Below are 18357 nucleotides of genomic sequence, written 5' to 3'. Positions count from 1 at the left end.
CACGTAGTGGCTAAGGAAAGATGCAGGGTCCTGAGCAGCCCTGAACAGGGTGAGCTGCCCCAGACACTGCTGATGCTCTCAAGAAGGCTGGGCAGACAGAGGATGAGGGAAAATGTGGAAACACACACACTATTTCACTTTCACCTGAGACAACCATTTCTATACCCACCATCAAACACCCTGACAATCAAAAAAGAAAAAAGTGAAACCCACAAGTCCCTAACTTATGTTCCCACCAGCATCTGCAACAGCAGGCTCGTACTGAACAAGGGGTATGTTTTCCATGACTGTCATCCCATTAAAACACAAATGTCTTTTTTTTTTTTTTTTTAAGTACAGAAATCATCTGCAAATTTCTTACTCAGTATAATTCTGTTCCGTAAGGTCAGTTTAATACCATCAGTATTTTAAATTTAAACAACAAAGCAAAACTCATTAGATCCAGGGAAATGTCATACCTGGTGGTGTGTCTTGTTGTTCTTCCACGGAGGCGACATTTATTTCTAAAATTAAACAAAGGAACAATTGATTATATGTGGCAGATTATGGCTAAGGTAATCATTTGTAGAGAATTCACCTACTATTGTCATAAATGCAATAGGTTTTGATGCCATGACAACAAAAGAATTAGCTACAGTTTGCAAAGCAGCCTTCAGGATGGGACCTGGCTAAGAGTCATATAACAGAGACTGGCACTAGGACCTTGGTTTTCCCCACAGTATTGCATCAGACTCAATAAACAAGTGGAGGAAAGACCAGCTGAGAACCTTGTTTCTTTTATAGAGATTCTGCCACTAAAACGTTGTTATTACACTGTCTTTGTGGCAGTGGACAAGAGCAGGACCTTGAGTATGTGCATGGAGTCTCCCTACCACTGCTGAATGACACTCTTATCTGCTTCTGCTTAAAAACCATTTCCTCATAGTTCTAACACTAAATAACATTTTAAAAAATTAAGTTTTAAAGACTGTTGAAACCAAACACCAAGTTCAGAAAAGTTGTTTTGGAAAAAAAATAATCTTCAAGATGAATCTGCATTTTATTTTTGTTTGGGGTGCTACGCGCTATATAGGACAAAAAGTCTGAGGCCATTGCAAACTCAGCAAAAACCTTCCAATTATTGAGCCCCCAAATCCACCAATCCCTGAGCTCGAAATCCCACCAATCCCTGGGCATGAAAACGTATCAATCCCTAAACTGGAAATCCCACCTTGGAAAACTCTATCCCCAAGAAACCCTGTATAAAGCCTGCCTTCTGCCCAGTTCCCTGTGGCTTCTAATTTTAACAGAGGCACCCACCCGACTCTCCTAATGTCTTGTGAGAGGTTTGTTGTGCACTGTGACTATGGTATCCCTTGGCTCCCGACCACCAGGATACCTTCCCCAAGAGCTCTGAGACACTAATGGAAATTAGAGAACCCTTCCCCTCAGAGCTATACAACATTCACACACTGAACCCAGAACCCAGTGTGAGTGGATTCACACACTGAATCCAGGATGAGCTATCACTGAAGTCTCCACCCCACTGGATCAGATATCCTAATATGAGTTGAAGATGTGGAAGTGAACTTTTAGATGGCTTTCTTTCCTTTGCTGCTTCAATTCAAGAGAGCTAGATAAGAGGCTGCAAGCACCGCCAGCCAATCACATCACTCTGTAAATCACCTCACATACTAGTTTCATCAAACCGAGCAACCCACTTAACACTACCTTAGACATGAGATTGTTAGTTCTACTCCTTGTGAATTGTAAGAGGCCAGATGTGAGTGGCACACACCTTTGATTCCAGTACTGGGGAGGCCGAGGCAGGAGGATCTCTATGACCTGAAGCCAGCCTAGTTTATACAGCCTGGTTTATACAGCCAGGGTTATATGGAGAGACCATGCCTCCAAAAACAAACAAAATAATCAAAAAGAGAGAAGATTAATGTTTTAAGTTTTTTTTTTAAACTAATGCTCAAAATATTGATATGCCTTCTTTATTCATTTTTGTGCTTGGTGTAACTTAATTTTAATTATACAAGTTATGCTGAAAATGAAATATTAAATCTGTTTTACATAAAAGGGAACAGAAGGCTGGATATAATCCCAAATCCCAGCACTCTTCCTTTCTACAGGAAGCTTGCCATGAGTCCTGGGCCAGCCTGGACTACACAGAAAAATCATTGTTTAAAAATAAATAAGCAAATCTCTAACACACTCCACCCCCTTTAAGTAAAATAATAATAATAATAATAATAATAATAATAATAATAATAATACATGGGCTGGAGAGATGGATCCACAGTTAAGAATACTTGGTGCTCCTCACAGAGGACTGTTTTTAGTTCTCAGCACCCATATAGTGGCTCACAACTGTCTGTAGCTTTAGTTCTAGAACATCTGGCACCCTCCTCTGGCTTCCACAACAGCAGTCCACGTGCACTGCACATATATGCATGCAAGGACACTCCCATACAAATAAAATAAAACGTAAAAATCTAAAGATAAAAAGAAAATAATAACCAAAATCATGCACACTCTGCTCTGCTGCTGACAGTGCACTCATATCTCCTTGTCACCTGATCACTGTTGTCACACCGTCAGAGTGTCACTATTCCTAGTTAACTTAAACTTTCAGCTAATCCTATTCTGGAAAACAGAAAAAGTGCATTTAACAAACTCATCAGAAAATTTCATCAAAATATCATGTATTTGGGTTTGTGATCTTAAATATAAAACTCCCACTTTGCTGTTATAGTCCAGCAAGAGCCACAGACAAGGCTCTCAGCCCCACTGACCATCAGAGAGAATTAGAAGTCCACCATATTCTCAAAATGTCTGAGAATTCTTAGAAAGGAACTATGTCGCCAAGCCTGGATATGTGTGGTCAAATCGCATACGGCGACTCTGATGGTTACTCATGATTGATGTGGGATGAACTAAGAGGCAGGGCTGTGGGCATGATTAACCCAGGCAGGATTAACTGAGGGGTTAGATCCTTCCACAAACAGAATCTTTAGCAGTAACTGGACATCCAGAGGCTGCAGAAAGAAGACCACACCTCCTGCTGTCAAGTGAGCACAGCTACCCCCACTACCTTCATCATCCAAAGCCATCAGATCCCAGCCTCTTTGACCTGTGTAAACTAAAGAGCAGCGGCTGCCTGGGAATCCTCAGGTCTTCATCAGCACTGTGGGACTGCAGAGGTATACAGCTTTGCAGACTGAGCAGTTACTAGGTCCTCAGGCTTTCCAATATTCAGACAGTCATTGTTGGGCTACCTAGCCCCAGTCAGGCAAGCTAAGCTAATAAATGGCCTTCTGTAATATACAGTCATTGTATAGGATCCGCTCCCGTAAAGAACCCTGTCTAATACAATGATGTTAGTGATTTTCAAGTAAGGAAGGTTCTATAAACTTCTCCTTAAGGGTTTCGGCTTTCTCTTTCCTAATGCTCACTGACTCGGAGATATTAAGATACTGAAGGGAAGAGAGGAAATCTCAGTGTAACCATCACTGGTACCTGAAGACAACTCCAATCTGAATACAGAAGGTACACAGGGCTTGTGCAGGTGTCTCCACATAGTATGTGCTTAGGAAAGTAAATCTAGCCATCAGCCCTTCACACACATTTCCTCAAATTACACTTCCACACATTCTGCCAAATCGACCTCAAAAGTACACAGTGCATCTCAGCGGTAATATGCTTACCCATGCCGGGGGCTCTATTTCCAGCCTGACAGAAAATATGAATTAGAAACTCTAAGAGTGGGGCTGAAGAGACGGCTCAGTGCTTAAGAGCACTGACTGTTCTTCTAGAGGTCTTAAGTTCAATTCCCAACTCATGGTGCAACTACATGGTGACTCACAACCATCTGTAATGGATCCGATGCCCTCTTCTGGTGTGTCTGAAAATAGCTACAGTGTACACATATATACATAAAATAAAGAATTCTAAAAAACAAACAAACAAACAAACAAAAGAGTCTAAGAGTAATTCTGCAAGGAAACATCTCCTATGGTAGCCCTCTGATGAGAAGGAACACAAGCATGCCCTCACAGTGAACTTGAGGACCATAGAGAGAAGGGCAGTGAGCCATTTATGTCTGTGGAACCAGGATCACCAGATCTAGACCTCCTTCCAGTTTTAGCAGATCATTTGTTTAAAAAAAAAAAAAATACAAACACCTTTGCCCCCTATCGCCTCCTCAGTGCCTACGGTGACAATCAACAGAAACAACCCAATTGAAACATTCTTCTAACATAATTCTAAGAATTATCAGACCTGTTGTACTGAAATACTGCAACTTAACAAAGTCAAAGCAACTACTTCTACTTTACAGAACATAGTCCTTCCTTTCCAAGAGTCTATCAATTAACCAAACAGGCAAAAAATGCATCTTTCGCCTCTGCATCTAAATAACATCATGAACCACACGACTTCCAGTCGATCTCCACACAGAGTAACCCTTTGTCACCAGCTTGCTGTCTCTGAAGCGGTCACTTACTCATACACAAGGGTGCCCTTGCAACTACACTTAAGTCTCTCACAGCACCCTGTTTCTGTTCCCATCTTTGGTCTCTTCCTTTATTATATTTGGCCACTGGAATGGAGGCCTCATAGAAAAGAACCCAGTGAGCTTTATCCACCCCAGTACTGCCTGCCCCCAAGCCCTGGGTAAATAAACACACAGATCAGGACACAGTCTACTTCAATGTAGAATATAAGATTATGTCTAAAAAATAACCTACCAGCCAGGCATGGTGGAGCATGCCTTTAATCCCATTACTGGGGAGGCAGAGGTGGGCAAATCTCTGTGAGCTCTTGGTCTTGGAAGTGAGTTCCAGGACAGCCAGGGCTACACAGAGAAACTCTGCCTCAAAAACAAACTAACAAGAAAATAAACAAACAAAACCAAAAGAAAATTAAAAAAAAAAAATTACCTTCTGAAATTATGCTGGAATCTTCTATGGTGTTATCTAGGAAAATAAATGAATAAACCAAACACATTACATTAACTCTCCTCCACTTAGATCAGTGGTCCTCAACCTTCCCAATGCTGACCCTTTAATATACCTCCTCATGCTGCCACAACCCTCAACCATATAATTATTTTCATTGCTACTTCTTAACTATAGTTTTGCTATTATAATGAATTATAATATAAATATCTGTGTTTTCTGATGGTTTTCAATGCCCCCTGTGAAAGGGTCATTAGACACCACAAAGGAGACACAAACCACAGGATGAGAACCACTGACTTAGATCCCTAAAGTGACTAATATCTACTCAGAAAGCATTATCTAGGCAGGATCTCCTTATGGGAGACTCCCATAAAGAGTCTTTATTTATACCACAAAACCAACTTTAATTCTAAATTGTATTCAAAAGTTTAATCTTACTCCTGCTGATATAAAATAAATATTGCATAAATATAAAATTTATAGGTCATTACAGGTTGCAAATGCTGTGCTGTTTTGTGCAAGGGCCTAGAGTATCTTCAGATTTTGATATCTGTTAGCCATCTTAACACCAAATTCATCTTAGAAACCATCTTTGACAATTCCTAAATACTTATTTCTTTTATTTCTTTGTTCTATGGCTATGCAGTTGCCATAAGAAACTCACCTGAAATCTCTATCCCTTCACTTTCTGAAGGTTCATGTACTATGGAGTAAATAGAAAACAGAAATCATGTAGCAATGAGTAACAATAAACAGACAATGTACTATATTTATAAACATTTTAAGCCTCAGGCTTACTCACTAGCAATGTAGATTTCAGGGCGAGGATGGAGAATTTGGCCAACTGCTATAAAACAAACCATCTGGGCTCACATTTTAGCCACTGGGTAGCCATGGGAGATGGTAACCTCATGTTCTCCTTCCCTCACAGGGGGAAGTCTAAGTTCCTCCCATTATCACTGTTTGCAAGATTCACTGATTAATTGACATGAATTCTCCCTTTCTGGCTTTCCAATCTGTGTGAGCTCTCCCCTGCTAATTATCCCAGGATCCCAGTTCTGCCAGGCAGAGTCTTTAGTTTGCATAGTGATTGGGTTGGAGACAAACACCCCTGCTGATACTCTCTTAGCAGAAACTGGCTGACAGGACCTTTAATTTACCATGGTAACCAGGGCCCAGGGGACTGGAGTTTCTGTGCTTTGATGCAAAGGCTGGTGTCCCCATGGCCCTCCCCCACACCAAGCAGCAGGGTATTTCCTCAGTCAACAAACATGTTAAAATGCTTCTAGTATCTAATACACCAAAAAGAAACCTTCTGGTCTGCTTCTGGTAATATATCTTACTATAATGTATTTGCTATAATGCGATAATATATTAACAAAGAACTGCTTGTAAATATTGACTCTCTTTTAGACATTATTATTAGTATTAGAGTATAATCATGTCAGTGGGCAGTTAACATTTAAACGTACAAATAAACCTCTGCAGACCTCAGGAGCAAAGCTAGCTCTTCTTGGGCCAGACTCCCTTTGCCCTGTTTCTTCTACCTCAGATTTCTTCAGTAACACTCCTCTCCTCTTCAACCCACTCCATCAGTGCCTGGAAAGGAACCCCATGAGAAGGGCAAGGACAAGATTTACCCAGGGTATTCCTAAGCTCTGCCTTACTGCCTTACGGGGCTCTCACTAACAGGTCCCTCTCAAACAGAATGAGTATGTGTTCGCCCTGGGTGTGCAGGGCTCCCTTTTCTCCTGAGTCTTCCCCACTTGCCAGTTCTTTTTTTCAACAGGCAGTACAAATGTGCCCTTAGACACAGGACCTATCCCTGACCCCACCATCCTTTTATTACAGGATTCACAGTATGGCTCCAATTATCAGCTAGAGCCCAGGACTCCCATGGAGCCCTGGACTCCATTGCAAGCTGAATACCATCAAATGGCTTCTCTGGTCTCACCTCTTAGGTGGCTCAAAGTACCCCAACTACTGTAGAGTGAAAAATTATAAAGGCCATTTTATGAAATATGTGTAGATTTTTTGCCTTACAGAACTGAAAATAAGATTTCAGGCCTTCACATTCCAGGTGAAGGACACTTGCTGGATTACATTCCTCAAGCCTCGCCCAAGGCAGGAAGGCATTCCTGATTACAGATAAAGATGCTACCACCTAGGTGGGGCCCTAGCCCTATAGCCGGAAAAAGTAAAGATAGCAATCTGAAATGGCCGGATAGGGCACAATGGCATGGTAAAAACCACATTTTTGAGAAGAATGCAGGGCGATTTCCACATGACACTAATCATTTAGAGTGAATACCTCTGAATTGTTCCACTGTTTTCATGTTTTGTATCTTTAACAACCCCATCCCACTCCCCTGGTTTGTGGTTTTTCCCTTTAAAACCCTCCAAGGACTGGCCGAGGGGGTCGGACCTTGACTCCAGCGCGAGTACCTGGTCAGACCGCTGGCTGCCAGCTCTTTCCCTAATAAACCTCTGCTGATTGCATCCAGGTATGGTTTCTTGTGATCTTTGGGTGGTCTCGATTCCGGAGGCTTGAGGAAGGGTCTCCCGAGTATGGGGCTCTTCACTACCAATTTGTAAGAAACTGGGCCCAAGGACTATCTGCCTCCTAGTTACCCTGCCTCATTCCCTAAAGACCAATCAGTTTAAAAAGTCACACTGTTCAGCCAGTCACATTATGCCTAATGGCTGCTACCCCTAGAGACTGTATAAATGTCCCTGAAAAGCTGGGCGGGGTCGCCTCTCTTTTGGGATGCAGGTGTAGAGTGAAAAATTAAAAAGATCATTTTATAAAATATATACAGGTTTTTCTTTAGACTTCTTTAAAGGACATGAAAAATATAGAAAGTTTTTATGACCCCTAGACCTGAGCAAAAGAATGCAGGTTCACTAGTTCCAAGAAAGCAGAACTGAATGTAAGATTTCAGGCCTTCACTGCCCCAGGATACACTCCAGGAGGAGTATATTATCCCTGAGTCAGAGGACACTTGCTGGATTAACATTCCTCAAGCCTCAGGAAAGAGAACCCACCTGTGGGTGGGGAAGGCCCAAAGCAGGAAGACACATTCCTGACCACAAAGAAAGATGCAAGTCATCTGGGTGGTCCCACGAACTGGCTGACCACAAGATGAATGGTTGGGTGACTACATCTTTACAAAAGATAAGTGTACTTTCTACTGTTTTTATGTTATGTTTCCTTGGTAACCTCCTCACCCCACCCCCATGGTTTGTGGTTCTGCCCTTTATAAGCCCTCCACTCCCAGCCGAATGGGTCAACATTCTGTGAGAATAAATTGTAAAAATGAAATTTTAGGTCTCAACGTGAGAGTTTCTTAGGTTCAGAGTTTCAATTTACACTCAAGTGTTAGCTGCCCCTGGGGTGCGTTCCAAGGGCTTGAATAAACATTTCAAAGGCACAAAAGACCCAAGATAGAGGCAATAAAACACCTGGGTAAATGGAAGTCACTTGAAAGGAATTCTCCCAGGAGCAAGATACAGATGTAAATTAGGATAATTGGGATGGGGGCTAGATGAAAACCAGGCTTGGGAACAGATGTTTGAAATATCCAATCATATGTAACCACGCCAAACTTTCCTGCTCTCCCCAACCCCTACCCATAAATATCCCAAGTTTCCTGGGCTGGGGGGTCAGAATCTCTATCTCCTGCGTGAGATATGTTCCGGCCCGAGGGCCCTCATCATTAAACCTCCTCTGCAATTGCATCAAGATGGTTTCTCGTGTATCCTTGGGTTCGTGCAGGTCCGGACTTGGGTGAGAGTCCCCTTTTTGGGGGTCTTACAGTTCCTCTGCCCCTGCATGGGTCACGAGTCCCGGCCTCAGTCGACTGTCCCCCAAATATACCTCTTGCTGTTGCATCAAGAATGATGTCTTGTAAGTTATTGGAGTGGCCGTGAATTTCTGAGGCTTGAGGGAGGTCCTCCCTTCATGGGGGGAGGGGAGTCTTACACAGGATGGCCCCAGCATTCTGGAATATTAAAATTCCTCTTGTTTTTTGGAGCAATTCTCCTCTCCATGTGGTTCACTCATAGGGTCTCTGGTAAACAAAGGCTCTGCTCTCTAGAGTCTTAACATCTGGTGCATTGACCAGGAAACCAACCTCCTGTGAAAACACACCAGAGGGCTTGAGCAGGTACCTCGGTTTTGTTTGTCTCATCTGCTGTCTATCAAAGTCTGAACTTGTAAAGCCTGTCTGAACTTTTGGTTTGCTTGCAAGTATCTGGGTGGCTTGAGGAACCCACAGTGTTTGGGGCAGTCAGGAGCAACAGGCTGATGTGCTACAATGTCGTGATGTCGACCATGACAGTGGGGACTTGAAGGATGCTTCAGGTCCCCTGGAGGGAGTCGAGAAGACTCCTCTCCTTTTGGAAACAGCAAGTCAGTAATGGTGGGAGTCAAGTCCTGCTATCTGACTCCTGCCATATTGGCAGGGGTACCTAGTTTGTTTCAGTGTGGCTGGAGCAGGCTCCAGTGAAAAATGTCTGTATAACCTGGTTTCTGCATCCATGGCAGGGACAAGAATTATCTGTATAACCTGGTTTCTGTGCCCGTGGTGGCGAACTGTCTGTGTTAATTGTCGTTCTCTGTGTTCTCGGACTTAGACTGACGCTATTTTTGGACTGAATCTACTCCCATTAAACATCCTAATTAACTACTAAAGGGAAGTTAGGGAAAGAGGTAACATGGCAGTGGAGGGGAGGAGGAGCCACATTGAGTCCGCTGCAGCTCCCATTCTCTGCATGCCCTGTGGCCTGTGCTGAGGAATCTGAGGGCATCTGCAAAAAGATAGGCTGGGCCCAGTTGGTTAAGAACGTGGCAGTGAAGAAGGGTAACTTCTGTGAGCCGTGGCTGTGCCACAAAACAGGAAGCAGTGTGAATGGCTTCCCACCTGCCACTTGCAGGGACCTTGGTTGGCTTCTGGCCACTTCAAGTGCAAAAACAAGGCAGTCTAGGTAGCAGAGCTGGGAACTCTGAAACAAAGAAACTGCTTGCAGGCAGATCCCCTGCTGTGAGAAACTACAGGCTGCTCAAGGTAGAGAGCCAAATAGTATAAATCCATTATGTAAAGAAGATATAAGAGTTTCTGTTTTGTTGTTATATTTTTCCTCTGGAAAAAAGGTCAATATAAAAGGTTTTCTGGTTACTGGCTCAAAGACATGCTGATTTGCTTTGAGATCTGTATATCACAGAATATACAGCCTTGGTAAATAGATCTTCTTGTAAGGCAAGTTGAATCGACCTGCTTAAATCCCTGATGTCCTGGGCTTCCAGTTAGATCCAGTTTAGACACAGACATCAGACAGATGCTTATCAATCATTGGTGTGGCCTTCCTAAGGCCAACTAACTCCCCTATTTACACTTCCCCCTCCCCCTTTCAAATAACCCCGAGGGGCTGATTAATCTCTTTGAAACTGGTTTAGTGTCCTTCAGGACAGAAAGGTGAGAGAAGATAATGCAGGAAGCCAGAAAAAAATGTCCCCTCAGACACGTTTTTTTTTTTTCTTCTGACTATATCTGACTAAGACTTTAACACCACAGAAGGTAGGGGTCACCTATAAGCCTATTGCCAGACTCTGCTGGCAGGTCTCAAGGAGCCAGGGATCGGATGACTCGCCCACAGCGGCTCATGGAGGCATTCTGTCAGTACACACTAAGGCCTTTATAGACCAGGCTAGTGGATAGCAGGAAAAAGCTTCAAAGGCTAGAGGGACTGCAGGATAAGTCGTTAAAGGATTTAGTGTAAGTTGCTGAAGAAGTCTACCATAACAGGGAGACAGAGAAAGAGCAGAGAAAGAGAAAAAAAAAAAGATAAAAGAGAGATGAAAAAAAGAAAGGTGACAGGAAAGAAAATTACAGAGAATCTTGACTACAGTAGTTAGGGAAAGCAGAGAAGGGAGACTCCAATCAAAGAGAGACCAGTGGGCACATTGCAAGTAGAGGAGCCACTGGGCCTGAGAGTGCCCTAACAAATGGGGCAGGAAATCCCAGGCCTTGGGAAAAACACCCCCAAATGGTAAAGGTATTATCCACGGGTGAAAACAGTGATTGAGGTAGACAGGATTTGGACCCCCTCCCTGAGCCCAGGGTAACCTTGAAAGTGGAGGGGAAACATGCTTAACTCTTGGTGGACACAGGGGCTCAGCACTCAGTCCTCCTTCAATCTGATGGTCCCGTTTCCAAGAAAATATCTTGGTTCCAAGGAGCCACTGGCACCAAAATGTATTTATGGACTACCTGAAGAACGGTGGACCTAGGGATAGGCTGTGTATCCCATTCAGTTATGGTCATCCCAGACTGTCCCTACCCTCTGTTGGGGTGAGACATACTCTCTAGGATTGGGGCCCAGATACACTTCCTGCCCAATGGGCCGCAACTAACTGGCACAAAAGGAGAACCCATGGGTGGAGGAAAGATCTCTCCGACTGACCCCTGCTGGGAGCTGAGGCAACATGCTTTACAGACAGGAGCAGTTTTCTCCATGCTGGTCAGAGACAAGCTGGTGCTGCTATGGTGGACAGCACAAATGTCATCTGAGCTGAACCTCTACCCCTCCCCCCACCCCACACGTTGGCACAAAAAACAGACTTGGAACTTGGGCCAGCAAGAAAATTAATTAACATCTACATGGTTAGCAGGTATGTTTTTGCCACAGCCCACATCCACAGGGCTATATACCAAGAGAGAGGACTAGTTGCATCAGAGGAAATCTTGGGTCTTTTGGATGCCCTGATGCAGCCAACAACTGTGAGTACTATTTGTTGCCCTAGACACCAAAAGAGAAGAGACTCAGTGGCCAGAGGCAATAATGAGGCAGATCAAGCAAGAAGTGGCTATGCAGGAGCCTATCCTGGTTACAGGTCTGCAAGAGACACCCACTGGAGAATGGGACTAGATTAGGAGATGGCCTCACTTAAAACATAAAAAAAAGAAAAGACTCAGATTGCTAGCCACCCTACCAACTATTACTCAGAGAAGAAAGGGCAATTGCACACACAAGAAGGGAGAACTACACTCCCCAGAAAACAAGCAAAAGACTTATTAGGCCAAATTCACAGATGGACTCATTTGAGAGATACGCGCATCCAAGCAGTCAAGGGATCTAAGGGATATATAATGGACCTCAGGCTTTGGGCCAGAGAGATAATAGAACAGTGTAAGCTATGCCAGCAAGTAAATGCTTATGCAGCCAGGAGTAAACAGGACAAAATACCTAAAGGAGAACAGCCTAGAGTATATTGAGAGGCCAATTTTACAGAAGCTAAACCAGGAAAATATAGATACACTCTAATATTTGTAGATACTATCTCTAGATGGGTTAAGGTTTTCCCCACCAAGCAGGAAACAGCTACTGTGGTAGCCAAGAAGACATAAGAAAAAAATCTTCCCGTGGGTTCGAGTGCCGGAGGTAATTGGATCAGATAATGGTCTTGCTTTTGTTTCTAAGGTAAGTCAGGGATTGGCAGAGCTATTGGAAACTAATTGGAAGCTCCACTGTTCTTACTGTCCCCAGAGCTCAGGGTAGGTAGAGAGAATGAACAGAACCCTAAAAATAGATACCTTAAACTAAATTGCCCTCAGAAACTGGCACTGGCTGGTGCCCCTTGTCCTGGCCCTGTTCTGGGTTTGGAACACTCCTCCTGTGTGGGACCCCCACTCCCTTGACCCCGGCTCTTGATCCACCCCGAGAAATGACTCTTTAGGCTGATAAGGATCTTATGGCTCAATTGTAAGCTTTCCAGATCAGCCACTAGGAATTGTGACCTACACTTAGTGCCCTGTATAAAGCAGGTACCCCAGAGGTTCCACACGAGTAAGCAAAGTGGAAGGGGCTGTTCCTGGTGCTGTTGACCATCCCGACCTCCGATGAAGGAAATGGAGTAACTGCCTGAGTTCATGTAACTCAGACCAGCACCTGCACCTGATTCAGACTAGAGAGCAGCCATACAACTCCCTCAAGCTCAAGATCTCCTGCCATTCTGCAAGGCTAAAGAAACCATTAGATGGCTATGACTACCTTGATTTCTACATTGTTAAAACCACTGATAGTTTTGTTCCCATGCAAGCTGCCAGCTCCTAAGACTATAACTCCATGAAGTGGGATTCCTACAGCTCACAGTTCATACATAGATCTGAATGTCAATGCTGCGGTCCCCTAGAACTCAACAGGTCTTTATACTAAGATGGATCCCAGCTCCTTCTCTCAACCTTCTTCCTTCTACTCAGTTATTCTCAGTTGACTTCTGTCTTCACACAGTGGTCATGAATTTGATCACAAACTTATTTCTTACTCATACAATGTTGAGCAACGTATCTTCCTTCCCCAACCTTCCATCTTTTGCCCAGAAAACAGGGAAGGCATAATCTTTTGCATGGATTTAAGAAACTATGCTGGAGGTGCCTGGAGCCAAGAGCAGTATAGTTACCTACAGGCCAGCCTGCCCCATCCCCACTCAACCTGCAACCTGACTTACAGCCAGAAACCAGCTCTAGGTCTTCCCCAGTAGACAAAATACCATGGCAAGTCACTGCCATGAGAGGAATAATTTATAGAAAGCAACTCTGACAGAAGAGGTTGTTCACTGATATTTTAGTCAAGAGGAATAACTATAAAATAATACCAATGTGATTGCAACTCCCAGAAAATAAAATAAGGTATTATTTAGGCAATGGCCAGACTCAGAAGTAAATTCTTTAAGATGATTATTCTTATGGATGATGCATGACAATTACAGCATAAAACACAATCTCCATATGTCATACTTAGAAGTATGGGTACACCTTTAAACACATGAGTGGCATAAAAATTAGGAAATATCTACAAACCTGGTCCATCATAGTCTTGGTGTCTTACTTCCTCTGCAAAAAAAAAAAAAAAAAAGAAAGAAAGAAAGAAAGAAAGAAAGAAAATCAAAATTTAAAACAAAATAAGTATTAAGCAAAACAGTAAAGCTGTGTAACTAAAGAAAAAAGAAACAAATACTTAAAAATCTTACCTCAAATACAGATCTCTAATTCATATTACAGTTACAAATGTGTGTCTTTGCCCCAAAGAGAATGAATGTAAAAGAAGGAAATTGATTTTCATAAAACTTCCTCCTAATAATCTATAAAACGTTAGCATTAGGAGTAAGTGGTCAGCTGTTAGTGGGGCTGCCAGTAGGAGATGAGGCAGCTCAGAATATTCTTTTAATAAACAAAAAAGGTCCTGCTAACGCTGCATCTATTCTTTGAAAGAAAAAGCCACCAAATAAAGACAGTGACCAGAAGAGTGCCCCATGATTTAGCAGTGGCTGACACTGCTCGCGTAATACCTGCATGCTGCCGCAGCCCGTCAGCATCCGTCACTGCTTCACTGTGATCTAAAAGGAAAAATAAGGGGGATTTGGCAAACAGCAAACAGCATGCACATCACAGACACCACCCTAAGAGTCACGAATTAATTCTAAGAGAGATACTGTTGTGGTCTCGTTATAAAATGTCCACAAAGACTCCTGCGTTGGAAGCCTTGGCCCCGTCCGTGACACTATTGACTGTTAATTGGATTGATCATTAAGTGTTAACTCCATCAACGGATTAATCCATCAGTTCATTCCTAGCTGAATGGTGTTAGGAGTTGGGGACTTACTGGACGAAATGGGCCATTGTATCACCTGTGGGTAAGTCTCTGAATACACCTTGCTCTCCCCTCCCGAGCTTGTTGCTTCCTGGCTACCATGATGTGAGTAGCCTCACTCTGCCTTCTGCTCCTGCTGCAAAACATGCTGCTCTGTCTCAGGTTTCAAGCAATGTCAGTAGTAACCCAATACTGAGATATGTGGTTCTGGGCTGGGAAGTAGCATCATGGCAGAATGTTTGCCCTCGGTTCAAACCCCAGCATCACCATCAAAAACAACAAAAATAATAATAAAAACCTTAATCTATGAGCTAAGAGAAGTCTCCCTTCCTTGGTTAGATCCTGATATTCCACTCCAGGATCCATACCTTAAGGAATCTAAGTCTGTATACAATGGAGACACCCACACACTTATGTTTCCTGTTACCCTCTTTACAATAGCTAAGTCGTGGAATCAGCCTGGGTATCCTCCAACAAATGATTAGATATAGACAGAGTGTATAAATAAAAACTGATGTTTTATTTAGCCATAGAGAGCAGAACCATGTCATTTGAATTAAATGGGTTGACGAGAAGATCATCAGGTGAAGTAAGCTAGAATCGGAAAGATAAACACGATTCTCTCATGTGGAAACTATATTTTAAAAGGGAGGAAGGGAAGAAGAAAGTGAAGAGAAGAAAGGAAAAGAAAAGAGAGAAGACAAAACAGAAGTAGAAGGGGACTATTTACTTGGAAAAAGAGAAGGAAGCAGAAGGGTGGGGCAGCTGGCGAGAGGTAGATGGTAGGGTATGTGCAAACATGGAATGTGCTCTGTACAAGTGTATGACAACATCACCAAGAAAGCCATTGTGCTACAAAACTGAAAAATCTTTCATCCTTTAAAAATTACGTTGCTTTTTCACAGCAATAAAAACTAACACATACACTACCATTCTCTTTAATAAAATGTACCATGGTAAAGGTCTGTACCCCTCCTGACTGTATGGCATCCCCTCACTTCTGTTTCTAGTACTCCTGGTTAAACAAATAAACAAATAATCCCAATCATGCTTTAAGAAACACATCCTTTTCTCCTTGTTTACCTTTTCATGTTAACTGATATGCATAAAACTCCAAGGTCTAGGGAACATAAACAATTGTAAGAATTATGAAGCGACCTCTGTGGGAATCACAGTAAACCGTTTACCCGGATTGAGTCTTCCGGAGTCACACAAAGATATACACTGATAATTTTAATATTTACATACCTGAGTTTTCCTGTTCACTCATCATCTCTTCCTGATCGTTTGGATGGTTCTGTGATACTATAAATTAGGACATGGAACATTTAAAATGTCTCAAATAAGTTTATATATCATACCTAAAATCTACTATGTTGACTCATGCAGGAACTGTACTTAATGCCAAATGGAAAGATAAGGCAGCTTCCAACATAGATTCATTTATAATGTAGGCACAGAGGAGCAAGGCTATGCTCTCATGTGGCACATACAAACTCAACTAGTCAGCAATTCAAAACATATGCGGGCAGAGCACCCAAGAACAGCACAGGTCAGCCCTACACCAGCTACTGCCAAGCTTTCTGGGGTTCATGCCATACAGGACGACACGACAAAGAGCTTCACTGGCTTCATACTTTAAGGCTATAAAACATGCATATGCATTGCTTTGTTTTTGTTTATTTTTTTTCTCTTTCGTTTTGTTTTGGTTGAGACATGTCTTACTTTATATTTATATTCCAGGCTGCTTTCAAACTCATGGCAATTCTCTTGCCTCAGCCTGCTAGTTGCTGGGGGGTGCGGGGATTATAGGTGTGGTGCACAGTGCTCAGTTTGGTTTTGGTGGTGGTGGTGGTGGAGTTGCTGGTAGTAGTAGGGTAAATGTGTGTATACGTTTGTGTGTGTGTGTGTGTGTGTGTGTGTGTGTGTGTGTGTGTGTGTTGTTGACAAGGTCTCACTATATAACCCAGGGGAGTTTTGAACAATATGTCTGAAATTAAAGGTATATACCATCAAAACCCAACACAGTTCCCTTGTATATTTTGACAGAGTAATTCCACTACTTGGGATTTATATTCAGGAAATGAATATATAAAAAACACAAATAATACTATTAGCTATAGATCATGTGATATATTAAGTATTTTTTAAAAATAATAAATAGTATTTTATTTTTATCTCATGAGACTCTTAGAAGATTCACTCTAACTAATAAAGACTAATAAAAATCTCACCTGTCTCTTCCATATGGTAACTGTCCTCAGCTTCTGAAAAGAAAATATTGTGTTGATATTACTATTCTCATATATAGTATATGGATAGGCAATATCTCTTTATATGTATATTTGAATAATTCAGGTAAATCCAATGCTTTTCACTGATTTTATTATGAAACTTTTAAAATAAAGATGGAAATATCAATAAATATCCATAATTTTATTGCTACACTTTACACCACAACATTCTCTTACTGTATCCAGTCAACAATACCAGTGTTGACACACACCCAAATCTCTCGGGCAATTAATTCATGCAGTGACCCACAAGGACAAGTCCTAATCCCAGGAGAGGTGCTGATGGCTAATCCATTTCACATGCCTCTGTGGCATTCTATTCACTACCTCTGTCCCACCACTCTCTAAAGTAAAAACTGCATGTCTACAGATAAAAACATAAACAAGAATTGGGGCTGGGGTACCTTTGCATAGAGAAAGAAGAATGTCTTTTTTTTTTTTTTTTTTTTTCAAAAAAAAAATGGCTGCTGGTTGGTTTTGTTACTTTGTTTTCAGACAAAGTCTCACTAGGTGCCTCTCGCTGGTGTAGCACTCTACAGAGACTAGGATGGCTTAGAACTCACAGAGAGCCACCTGCCTCTGCCTCCTGAGTGCTGGGAGTAAGTGTTCTAGAAACTAGTGAATTCTCCTCAAGATGAAAACACTTGATTCCTGACTACTTAAGACTGTCTAGGAACATGTGCTGTGGACGCTACAGATTGCACTCAGCAGCAGGGGAGACAGTGTTGCTGGAACAAAAGCCATGGACAGAGTGGAAGCACAGTCCATCATGACTTGAACTTCATATGACACATAGCACTGAGGTGGGGCAATACGGGGAAAGTCTGCACTTACTATTATCAGAAACCTACTTATTAATGAGTTTCTTTCAGGCTTTCAAACAAATCGGGTATCCGTTTGCTTTTAGAGAATACTTTATACACTTTGAAGTATTTAGGTTCATCTTCCAAATATTTAGATAAAATTAAATGTTGCTCTTAAAGGGATTTTAGGATATTTTTAGTAATTACACTATAAAGGATCAACTAGTCTAACACAAATGTGTTCTACCTTCATGAACTGTCCCGGGTTCCAGGTCCTCAAATCTGTCATCACTGTCAGTCACTGTGAGGAAGTCCTCAACCCTGTCAGTCACCGTGAGGAAGTCCACCACCTCTGGCTGTGATTCTCCGGCTGGCCCATCTGCTTCGACGTCTTCAACAAGGAGAAATACAGTGACCGAGGGGAACAGTAAGGACCCACAGTGGCAGCCTACCTAGACAGACTCATCTGCAGCCAGCCATGAGCCTCTGCCACTGTCCCCTCTAAAGATATTTTCTCACTCTGGCCAGTGCCAGTCTGTCTGAAAGTCACTTCTGGAGGACAGGCACCTCGCCGTGTTGCTCATACTGAATACTAAGCAGGTAGGACTATGACTAGCCAATGGAGATGCTCCTAAATATGATGAACAAATAAATTAAATTGTAATT

General features: G+C 42.5%; 1 protein-coding gene across 10 annotated transcripts in view; it reads right to left on the bottom strand.

Moving 5' to 3' along the window:
• Asph (aspartate beta-hydroxylase) overlaps positions 1-18357 on the bottom strand; it is a 200437-nt gene that overhangs the window by 114151 nt on the left and 67929 nt on the right. For 8 of the 10 annotated variants that reach the window (XM_076924217.1, XM_076924210.1, XM_076924212.1 and 5 more), the window contains 8 exons: positions 17939-18082; positions 16829-16861; positions 15843-15899; positions 14293-14340; positions 13805-13837; positions 5611-5649; positions 4926-4961; positions 459-503 (listed from right to left, as the gene is read on the bottom strand). In XM_076924217.1, the coding sequence (XP_076780332.1) occupies positions 459-503; positions 4926-4961; positions 5611-5649; positions 13805-13837; positions 14293-14340; positions 15843-15899; positions 16829-16861; positions 17939-18082 (435 nt within the window). The remainder of the gene's footprint in view (positions 1-458; positions 504-4925; positions 4962-5610; positions 5650-13804; positions 13838-14292; positions 14341-15842; positions 15900-16828; positions 16862-17938; positions 18083-18357) is intronic. The other 2 variants (XM_076924211.1, XM_076924213.1) reach the window with 2 other exon arrangements.

This window comes from Arvicanthis niloticus, chromosome 25 (genome assembly GCF_011762505.2).
Source record: "Arvicanthis niloticus isolate mArvNil1 chromosome 25, mArvNil1.pat.X, whole genome shotgun sequence".
Classification (NCBI taxonomy): Eukaryota; Metazoa; Chordata; class Mammalia; order Rodentia; family Muridae; genus Arvicanthis; species Arvicanthis niloticus.
Note: the sequence above shows the minus strand (reverse complement) of the source record. Positions and strands in the feature narration are given on the sequence as shown.